Source organism: Pangasianodon hypophthalmus, chromosome 28 (assembly GCF_027358585.1).
Source record: "Pangasianodon hypophthalmus isolate fPanHyp1 chromosome 28, fPanHyp1.pri, whole genome shotgun sequence".
Taxonomy (NCBI): Eukaryota; Metazoa; Chordata; class Actinopteri; order Siluriformes; family Pangasiidae; genus Pangasianodon; species Pangasianodon hypophthalmus.
Genome location: NC_069737.1, coordinates 8,816,595 through 8,828,265, shown reverse-complemented (window position 1 = coordinate 8,828,265; position 11,671 = coordinate 8,816,595). Strand labels below are relative to the sequence as shown.

The 11,671-nt window shown below is 38.5% G+C and overlaps 1 protein-coding gene across 10 annotated transcripts in view; it reads right to left on the bottom strand.

The window, feature by feature from the left end:
- Positions 1-1,446: 1,446 nt before the first annotated feature.
- vit (vitrin) overlaps positions 1,447-11,671 on the bottom strand; it is a 30,711-nt gene continuing 20,486 nt past the window's right edge. For 7 of the 10 annotated variants that reach the window (XM_026943123.3, XM_026943127.3, XM_026943129.3 and 4 more), the window contains 7 exons: positions 10,745-10,792; positions 10,454-10,513; positions 9,937-10,084; positions 9,704-9,807; positions 7,676-7,902; positions 5,238-5,751; positions 1,448-2,600 (listed from right to left, as the gene is read on the bottom strand). In XM_026943123.3, coding sequence (XP_026798924.3) covers positions 2,422-2,600; positions 5,238-5,751; positions 7,676-7,902; positions 9,704-9,807; positions 9,937-10,084; positions 10,454-10,513; positions 10,745-10,792 — 1,280 coding nt within the window. In that variant the 3' untranslated portion in view covers positions 1,448-2,421. Of the gene's footprint in view, positions 2,601-5,237; positions 5,752-7,675; positions 7,903-9,703; positions 9,808-9,936; positions 10,085-10,453; positions 10,514-10,744; positions 10,793-11,671 lie in introns of all 10 variants that reach the window. The other 3 variants (XM_026943125.3, XM_034301318.2, XM_026943124.3) reach the window with 2 other exon arrangements.

The following is an 11,671-nucleotide window of genomic DNA, read 5'->3' as shown; positions in this document are numbered from 1 at the left end:
TTGAATACAATCTGAAAAAGACAATCATTTGGGGGTAAGGGTTTGACGAAGGACCAAGCAATGCGTCTCTGACTGACAACTCCCAACCTTTCAGTCACTAGTGTACATCTGACAAACTACTGTATGTCTGCTCATGTTTTACATAATAATTCATAAGTGCAGCTGGAAAAAGTGTGACTGTTGGACAACTAGAAAATTGTTAAACCTCTACTGATGACCGGGGCAAAATTTATGCAGGGTTCTCCTGTACTCAGAGACATAGGTTCTGCTTTCTAGATCCAAATAAAGAAGTATGTTATTCACTTAGTGAATATATAGATTGGTTCAGCTTACTGGTTAATCTACATACCAATTTAGATAGATAGATAGATAGATAGATAGATAGAGTTGGTCCCCCTTTAATACTTTACTGAAGCCTCCAATCTTCTAGAAAGGCTTTCCAAAGGGCTCTGTTCAGGCCACTCAGGTTCATCCACACCAACACTGGCAAACCATGTCTTTACTTTTACTCGCTTTGTGCACAGTGGCATTGTCATGCTGGAACAGGTTTGGACCTCTTAGCTCTAGTGAAAGGAAATCATCATTCTACAGCATACAAAGACATTCTAGACAATTGTGTGCTTCCATTTTTTTCTGGCAACAGTTTGGGGAAGGTCTGGTGTGATGGTCAGGTGTCCACATTCTTTTGGCCATATAGTGTAACATTACAAACACTTATTATGAACACCTGTACACCTGAATATTTATGCAATTATCCAATCAAGCAATCATGTGGCATCAGTGCAATGCATTTAATCATGTTGGTACACGTCAAGAGCTTCAATTAATGTTCACATGGACAAAGAATGAATGGACAAAAATATAATCTCAATGACACTGACTGAAACTAAACATAAAAAAGGCCAGAAGGCATTTTTCCAATCTTCATCTGCCCAGTTTTGGTGAGCCGTTGCCCACTGTAAACTCAGATTCCTGTTCTTGGCTGACAGGAGTGGATCCTGATGTGGTCTTCTGCTGTTGCAGCCCATCCACCTTAAATTTTGGACATGTGGTTGTAAAGAGTGGTTATTTGAGTTACCGTAGCCTTCCTGTCATCTCAAACCAGTGTGTCCATTCTCCTCTTACCTCTCACATCAACAAGGCATTTCTGCTTGGTTTTTGTTTTTCTTGTACCATTTGGTGAGACTGCTGTTGATGAGCAGTTTCTGAAATATTCAAAGCAACTTGTCTGGCACCAACAACCATGCCACGGTTAAAGTCACTGAGATAACATTTATTACCCATTTATTCCAATTTATGACTACATTAAAAGCAAACAACTGCCATTTTTGGTGAACAATCTATTACTCGTAAAAGAAAAGACAACCACCTTTTTAAACTGGCATATGTAACTTTCAGTGTTAATAAAATACTGTACACACGAGACAGCCACTCTAGCAAGTTTTCAATACCATCTTTTATTAAAAATTGCATTAAAATAGGAATTTTCTGCAACTTACATAGTCAAAAGCAATGGGCTTTATTTTAATATGCATATGTACAAAAAGAACAAATATTACAGAAATTTGAAAATTAAAATCTTTAGCTGAAATAAAACCAAAACTATATTGTACGTTTGAAGTACAAGGGTGAGAAATTTACAGTCACGCAGATAAACTGAGAAGTCATCGAATTCATCGTTCATTTAGTTTCACTCAACCAAATGCTTATTGATTTTTGTCGAAACTGGGTTGATTTTGTACTTACAAACGTATCCTGCAGCTTGCATTATTGTCTTTCGGTTTTAAGATGCATTAAGTATTATAATCCATCAACTGCATGAGTAGAACACAGAAACATGTATAGACATGTGAAAGAGTCACCTATAATACAAAAATAACCTTCGAAAACCCATACTTACAATTTAAACCGTAGACTTTTCTTTATATCATATTTATTACAAGAATCTTGTACTTAGGTAAACTTTTTGCAAAAAAATATATAGAATTTTGTCTTATAGAATAGAATTATGAAGCTAGCAAAAACTTTTGTTGTATGCCTTTATCGTAGAAGTGTAATAGTTATATTAGTAATATGTTATTTAAATATATAATCTAGCATATGTTATCCAGCAACCAAGATCTCACATCCCTGACATCTAGACAACCAACTTCAGTGAAGCCACGCGTGCTACACAGCTTTTTTAACATCAAAGCTTGCTTTTCAAGCCCCGTGCCAAATCTCTGTGCTATAAGATAAGCTCCAACCTTGAAAAACTGGAACCTGCCCAAATCTCTGAATAATGCCTCAAAAGAAAAAATAAGGACTTATGTTTTTTTTTTTTTTTTTTAAATGGTAACACTACTGCAAGTACCATCATAAAAATACTTCCGGTGGAAATAAGGTGTCTAGATGATCCAACTCCATTGGTCCATGCCTGGCTTAGTTCCGTGGCTGAGAGTTAAATTCATGGCAGATGTTGTGTATGATCTTGGGCACATACTTGTAGAGGTTGTCGAACTCATCCACAAAGAAGGAGTGATCTTTGTCTGGGTCTGTGGCGATGTATTCTAGCTCATCCTGTGCAGCCCAAGCAATGCCAATAGAGTATGCAATCACACCTGATCAAACAGTTACAACACTTGCATTTAGTTAAAAATTAAGAAAAGCCTTTCACACAAACACTGATTGCATGTGGGCTTGTTATGTGCAAGTACATACCAAAAGTACACAACAAAATCAAGTAAGACATACTATGTCATATTCTCTGCAAATTTACAAGCTGATAGAATTTTCTTTTGCAATGCCACAAACATTTTTAATTACAGAATCTTCCAGCATGCACAGTAAGGTTTTCATAGCTCTAGGGAAATCAAAACCAAACTGGAGACTGACTATTCTGTACAGTATAGTGGATCAGTATTCAGTTGCATGGTCATTGTGGCAATTACAAGTTAAAGTAATAACGCATGTGACCATTCTAATACTGCTAACACTAATTTAAAGCTAGTGGGAGTCACCATGGTCTCTGTAAGTCACTCAGAGTCTTCCTTTTGGGGGGCAATACTCAAAGTCTTGACCAGAGTCTCAATAATTGACATTCTGTGGATAGGTGTTTAGGTATTTAAAGGATAGACATTGACTGAGTCCCGATATCAAAGTTATTCTCTGGGTCTCTAAACTTAAAGAGAATTGTTCTGGGACTGAGTACTTAAAGCCCAGGTGTAGGCTTAGGCCACAGTGCTCAGACACTTGGTTAGAGTCTCAATATTTAGAGTCTTTGTCTGTGACTTGGCACTACTAAAGAGTCTTGGATTGAGCCTCAGTGCTTATAAGTTTAGCATAGGTTGTGGCCTTTGGTCTGAAACAAGACTGCTGTCTGTATCTTTACTTATTCTTTCCGGGTAAGTTTGGAACACAAGTCGCATTTATATATAATGAGGGGAAATAAGCATGCAAACACTTTTTTTGTTATTTAATATACTTCTAGTGCCTATATTTACTTGAAATTTACACAGGTAATGTCTTACTTTCTACTTACACTGTATATATGAGCAAAACAGTATGTATTCATAAGCATAAACAAAGATATGATAAGAAAATCTAAATTGATAGGGAGAAATTTATTTAGACACCACAAATTAATAATATTAGAACTTTGTCACAAAGCCGTTGTTGGCGATTACAGCATCAAGACGTCTGCGGTAAGAAGTAATTAGCTTTTTGAAGCGTTGTGGTTCAATTTTGGCCCATTCCTCTTGGCAAATTGTCTTTAATTCCTCAAGGTTATGAGGGTCCCTCTTATGGACTTTTTCAAAATCCTCCATAAATAAAGTCAGGAGATGGCTAGGCCATGTGAGCACCTTCACTAAAACTTCACCCAGTTATTTTGGCTGTATATTTGGGGTTATTGTCTTGTTGAAATGTCTATCTTCTCCCCATATTCAGTTTCTTCACCGAAATTCCTCAAACATTTCTCCATTCATGTTTCCTTCGATGACATGTAATGCCCCAGTACCATTTGCAGTGAAGCAGCCCAATATCATGATGCTCACACCTCTTTACTTTACTGCTCTTGGGATAATACGTACAACCCTTCTTTCTCCAAACATGAAAAGCTGAATTGTTGCCAGATAATTCTATTTTTGTTTTGTCTTTTGTTCCAAAAGAATTATGATTTGTCTAAATGCTCATTTGCAAGTTTTAGACACGCATCTCTGAATGGAAATGATTGGGGTACAGTTCATTGCTTATTGTTCTCTTCATAACTGTTGTTCCAGCTGCTTTCAGGTTGTCCTGCAATCTTTTCGAGTGACTACGAGCTTCACCTTTACCTTCCTTATCATTAGTCTGAGTGAATGTTGTTAAATCTTGCATAAAGAACATGTTGGGGACCACTAGTTGTAGTTCCCTTAACTTTCCCCATGCATATTATCAAACTACCTTTAATGATAGGAATGTTTAAGGTCTTTGGTCTGGCTCTGTAGCTTTTTCCATTGGAGTGTTGTTTAATAATGCTGTCCATATGAACTGTAGGAAGCTCCTTCAGCATGATTGCTACTTGTTGCACGAAATCATCCCAACTCATGGTAACATCTTTCATTATGACACCTGGTGCAGTTTCCCCAAGAACTTTTTTGCAACATTTACGTTTATTCATGCTTATGAATATATAATTTTTGTTCATATTTATAAGTACAAAGTTAAAAGACATTATGTATATAAATAAATAACTAAAACAAAAGTGTCATTGTACGCTAGGGATGTAACCAAATACAAATACATTAGTCGTAATGAGCAGATACAAATATAGAAAAAAAAAGAAGCGCACTATTAATTTTTTAAAGGAAGGTTCACAGGGCATCTGGTTGAGACTAAGGGTGTGCACCCAAAAAAGGCACAAGCAGGAGGTTTTTATTTTCATGTGGGCACAAGTGAGTAGTCAGATACTAATCTAGAAGGATAAACAAAGATCACATAATTAACAAGAACTTGCGCCACTGCATGACAGGTCAACTGCTGGCGTTTCTACCGCTGGTGTTTTCCAGTGTTTCCAGGGGTTCTTATTTAATTAATGAAAAAAAAAAACTAAAACAAAAAAGCTTCCAGCTTACACCATGCCCACACTGGGTTTAAATCTAATTTAAATGGTGATTCTACATTGGCCAAAATTGTCGAATCTTCACTAACAGCTGCCTTCAGTATGTTTTCGAGAAATTCCATAGATTCTAAAACTTACTGTGTTCTGTAACACTTACCTGAGCGGTGCACTGCCAGAGCGGGTGCACGCACATCATCATAGGAGCGCCCATCCGTGATGACAATCATGATCTTACGCTTGTTTGGCTTGGACTTGCTGAAGAGCTTCTCAGCAGCATATGTGATGGCGGCACCCGTACTTGTACCGCCACTCCAGTAATTGATGCGGCGAATGGCATTTAGGACATCAGTCTTGGTGTTATGCTGGCCAAAGGCAAACTCGAGTCGCTGCTCATAAGTGTACTGCACAGCACCAATGCGAGTATCCGTGTCGGAGATCTCGAACTCACGAGTCACGTTGGCCACAAACTGCAGCACAGTACGGAAGTTGCCGGTACCTACGCTGCTTGAGCCGTCAATGACGAAGGCGATGTCATTGGCATTCAGGCATGTCTTGCTGCACACAAGCCGGTCTGTGTCGCACACACGTTTCACCAGAGGCTGCGCTGCCTTACGCAGCGCAAACCAGCTGGTCACTGGCAGTGAGAAGAAGCCATTGGTCCTGCACACAGCCTGGAAGAATAGATTTACACATAAAAATAATGACATTTCAATTTATGCTGCATTGAAATTTATGAACATAATCACTTTTTAAAGACAAGGTACACTTTTTAATATGCATACAGCTGGAAAAGACAGGAAAAAAATCATTCCATGTTGAAAATTAAAATAGATACGGTTGCTTTAAAAAGTGTACACAAGAAAAAACAAAGACATCAGAGCGAAAATGGAATACTTATTAAAGATTTCATAATTCTAGTCTGGTCAATGTCAGTCAAATGAATATTTTGACTATTATATGGAACCAAAGGGTTCAAGCACAACTGAATGTGTCATTTTTGCAGATGAATATATTGTTTAATTGCCAGGATCTGTGAATGTAGATGTATATATGCAATTTGGGGAATGTCTCATGTCCTCCCAAATAGCTAGTCAGCTAGTAAAATACTAAGAAATTAGCTTATATTTGTCACAGGTAGAGAGGAGTGGTGCTGCATTAGATCTTAGACTGTTTAGATCGGCATTGTTATATACTGAGTAATTTATTCTAACATTGGCTAAATTTGTTAGCTGGCTAGCAAACTGTTACATTGTTTCACTGACCACCATAGGGCCACCTTTCACTATACAATATATGGGTAATGGACCATCCTCAGTAAAACGTTGACAATGACATGGTAATGTGTATGTGATCAGAAACTGATACTGATGTGGAGATAGAGGAGGATTAACACAAATTGTGCACAGAAAAAAAAGACAAGCTCTATATAGCTCTATAGTCTCTAACTGTAGCCTATACCTACAATGTGGACTAACAATGTAGATTTATCTTATTAAGTGGCCAGTAAGAGTATGCAGTGTTTAAAAACCCCAGCAAAACTGCTGTGCCTGATACACTCATACCAGCACAACACACACTACTATGTCAGTGTCACTGCTGGGTTGAGAATGGCCAGAATAAAATCTGGTCAGCAGTCTTGTGGTGGTCCATCACCACTGAAGTGCACTTATTTAGTACATATACCTGATAAAATGTCCAGGGAATGTAGGTTTACCTAATAAAGTAGCTAGTAAGAATATTGCTGACCATCACAACTAGATTTTGGAGCGTGGCTGTAGGGATTTGCGCTCATTCAGCCACAAGAGCATTATTGAGGTCAGGTACTATGTCCAGTTCATATCAAAGGCATTCAGATGAGTTGAGGTCAGGGCTCTGTGCAGGCCACTCGAGTTCTTCCACACCAACCTTGGCAAACCATGTCTTCATGGACCTTGCTTTGTGCACAGGGGCATTGTCATGTTGGACCAGGTTCGGGCCTCTTAGTTCCAGTGAACAGAAATTTTAATGCTACAGCATAAACATCCTTTACATCCTTTACAATTCTATGCTTCCAACATTGTGGCAAGAGTTTGGGGAAGACACAAATATGGGTGTGATGGTCAGGTGTCCAAAAAACATTGGGCATATAGTGTATGTTCTAAATAGATACAAATACAGATACGAACAGGAGTCACACTATTCTTTTTGTTTTAGAAAGTTTGCCAGAAAGTTTCACAGGGAATCTGGTTCAGACTAGGGGTGTGCAAGACTGGGATACCACAGGACAACCTGTTTGTTTATATACTTTTCGAAATAGAACCAACTAAATATGTTAGAAAATACTGCAGGAAGGTACAAACAAAAATAAAACTGCTTAGTATGATTAAAAAACTGGTCTCTGGTTGAGACCAATTATGAACTCGAGTGATGTAGGAGTTTCATTAACTGTCAGATCCAGAACAAAAAATAAAAAAAAAAAAAAACCCCAAAACAGTGCTTCTGGTTTAGTCATTGCCCTCTTTGGGTTTCAATCTGAATACAGATATGGATATTTGGAGCATTATACAGATGCAGATTTTAGCATTATGTTACACTGTTAATATAGATGTAGATTACCTTGTCCACAAAATTGGCCTCAACCACATTGTGCTTCTCGCTGTCATCTGGGCCCTCAATGGTAACAAAAAAGATGTTGATGCCTGATTCCCGTGCCAATCTTGAAGCCTCCTCCACTTTGTCTGTAGGCCAGCCATCAACCAGCACCACAGCAACATTGGGTGCCCCTCCTCGATTTCCATTAGCATCACTGAAGAAATGCTTGTTGATGTAAGAGAGGGCTTTCCCTAAATCACCACAAGGAGGCAGCAAAGATCCAGTCATTACAGTACCAGTCTGAATACACAGACCTCTTGTTGCAGATCTGGCGCAGTATGGGTTTATTTTGGGTTTGTTTGTTTTTTTGAAGGTCCATACTGGAGAATGATTAACTCAAACAGAGAGTGAAAGCAAGCAGAAAAGCACTGAACTATCAGTAGCACAAGATTTTTCTAAAATATTATGTTTTACAGTAAGCTAAAATTACAATAAATCTAACATTCTGTTAATGTGCAAACGTCCTAAAGGTGCATTTCGGTAAATGAAATCTTTGAGAGAAGTATTAGCATTTTCTTTAATTTAGAGGCCGTTTCAACTAGCCAATGTGTAACATATGCATCTTCATCTTCAGTAGCCACTTTATTATGATGAGGGTCTTGGTGGATCCTGAGCCTGTCCTATGATCACTGGGAGAGGCAGGAACACACCCTGAATGGGATGCCAGTCCATCACAGGACACCATGCACACATATTCACACAATCATTTACACCTAGGGGTAATTTAGAGTAGCCAGTCCATCTTCTGGTACCTATTGGAGAGAACCTGGTGGAAACCCACATGGACATGGGGAGAATGTCTGCAAAGCTGCACAAAGACAGCAACCCGAGCTCATGATCAAACCGGGGGCTCTGGAGCTGTGAGGCAGCAATGCTGCCCACTGTGCCACCATGCCACCCTGTAAAACATTCAGTGTGTTTTAAGATAGCTGCTTAAGATACCTGACAGTGGTCAGCAACTACTGGGAACAAAATTAGCAGTTGGCTTTATTTATGAGCCCCTTGGTAATAGCCATTCTGTGTTCTGCACTGCACAGCAACCAAAAAAAATTGCATGATTGCATTAGTTTATTAGAACAAACAATACTGTGCATGGTCCAATATAGGCATAAAGGTCACAAGTACCTAGTTAAGCCATAATTTAGCTAACTGAAGGATACTTATATCACACTCCACTCCTGGGTGTTTACCAGAAAGCAGTTTCAGGTTTTCCCTACTTCCGACTGATTCAGCTCATTATTTATTGATGGTCTACAGCAGGTGTGTCATAGCAGGGAAAACAACCACACAGTTGGCTTACATTAAGGTGAGACATGGACATAATGTCTGAAACACAATGTCAGATGTAAACTATGTAAGTGGAAAAATCCACATTTGGTCAAAAGAAACAAAATCACCAGTGTGTAGTGGCAGCCCTGTAATTTACTTAACAGTTCCCATTTCAATTTTAGATTTAATGTCAACCTCGCATATGTAGATATGGGCAGCGTCGGCTACAACCAAGTGATAATTGTGGCCTTTTCACATTCATGACGAAGCGGCTTATGTTGCAGAGCGAGAGAGAGAGAGAGAAAGAGAGAGAGAGAGAGAGAGATTAATGTTTAGCCAATGCCCAATTTAAAATAAGGTACTGCTCACGTTCCTTGTTTAATTCCAAGAATGCAATGCTTCTGCAGTGCTTAAATAACTAATCCCTGCTGATTTTAAGAGTAGCAGAATTGTGGCTAATCAGCTGCTGAAATGCAGCTGTGATGATGGCTTACTCTGTTATTTAATCATTTAAGACAGGATCTACCTTCAACTACCCTTGCTATATTAATGATGCTGTCTTATTCTACTGCAAATAGTTATTCAAGAATTTATTTTGTTTTATTGATATCATGTATTGCAGTGTACATCTATAGGTAATGCATGCTTTTTAGTCGCTTTGTTTCTTGCTATGTAACGTGAGAACTAGCATGCTTTATTAAATTAGAATCATGTTTTACTCACCCACATTGGAGAGCCCGCCTTTCTGGGTAATCTTGTCAATGGCAGGTTTGAGGTCTTTGGAGCTGGAGAACTGGCGCAGACTGAATTCTGTCACTGGATCATCCCTTGTGAACCAGAAAGAAAAATGAACTAATATACTGTATGTTCTGCTCTCTTGCCATTATTTTATTCATATTCTCACTAAATTAATTCCACTTAAGCTACAGACAAAAAAGACAAAAAGTGTGGCTTACCCATACTGGATGATCCCCATCATTGGGCCATTTACGCCTACATTGATGACTTGGGAAACCTCAGCCAGGAAGTCTTTCTGGATCTTAAAACGACGCTTCCCGATGCTCCAGCTGCCATCCATGAGGAAGGCAATGTCAACTTTACAGTCTGCAATGAAAGATACATGCATATACTTGTATTGTAGACTCGGAGAAACCTTTCGGCAAGTGGAGCAATTTGTAATTTAAGATTAACCTTGAATGTATAAATATAGCAAAAAGTACTGAAAATGGATGGATGGATGGATGGCATGGATTTTTGGCTTTCATAATAGATTGATTGGTTGATGCTACAGGCTGTTTCATTAATTCATAATTTTAAAAGAAATGATCCAATTATCTAGGAATTCAGTGGTGTCTGTTTGCAGTGTTCGATATCTTTTCACTGTTGTAACTGAAGAACAACATCAAAGACATTCCATGTAAGTATGCGTGTTGAAGGAATTCAGAGGTACTGAAAGAACTAAAATGAACCTACTCGGGTCTCCCTGAGTGTCTGGAACTCTGGGTAAGGAGTCTTGCCCTCGGACATTGTGGTCTAGGGAGGAGAAGAGACGTTTTATACAGTATTAAAACAAATGAAGACTGTACTGAGGTCAGTTTAGTAACATTAGAGGAGCATCTCAACCTGTTATAAACAGTTATAATTACATATCAACTTGCTAAGTAAACCTATGAAATCCCTGGCATCAGCTCTGGGTCTTTCCAGAAGGAAAATGTTGTAGTAAGTGAGCGAAAAAGAGAGAGCGAACCAAGAGAACTGCCTCACCTAAATCAAAAGGATTCCCTTCTGGCTTCCAGACCTCCACCGGCTCCACTGTGACATTAACATCACACAGATCACATCATGGCACCAAGCATCCAAGCGATAGCAAAAGCATCGCGCTCTCAATATCTCAACAAAAGCTCACATGAAAGTGTGACATTGGTACACCTCTGTGTGTTTACTTGGATAGGATTGAATTTTGCCTTAATATACACAGCACATATTATCACATGTGATGCCTTAATACATTACATCAGCATATATTCAGCTGAAAGACTAAACACTGTCAATGCGTCTGAGATGCTCCTCACTCACTATTCCCAATATTGAGGAATCAAGAGAACTAAGATACTAATACAGGGCTACAAAAGGCAAATGAATACACACAGTGTAAATGACTGCATACACTTTATAATTCATACATTATTCTGCAACAGTAGTCATGTTGAAACTTCATTGCAAATGACCTGCTCTCAGTCCACTTGTGTTGCAAGCCATTCACGATGTAGGTGACCTATTGTGGTGCATAAAAACTTTTCATCAGTACACTGAATCTTCTCTATTATACTGGACATGGCTACCAAAAGAGAAAAAAAACCCCACCAGATTCCCAAAGTAGAGCACTATATAGTTTTAGACACGGCATGATAAATATATAGCTTTTATAACACTTCAATTCAGCCAGTGAGCACAGCTTTGCAATTCCAACAAGCTGAATGCTGCAATATGGGATGTAAAGAGTCCAGTACCAAAAACAAATATTTCATTTTACTCAGTCAATACTTATCAGCACATGTGGAAAATACTAGAGTAATTATACATTGTTACTATACTTAAGCATTATTTTGGGTAAATTATATATACTTTACATGAGTGTTACTGAAATAGTCTTTCATTTCCAAGAAAAAAAAAAACTTACTTTTTACTCCT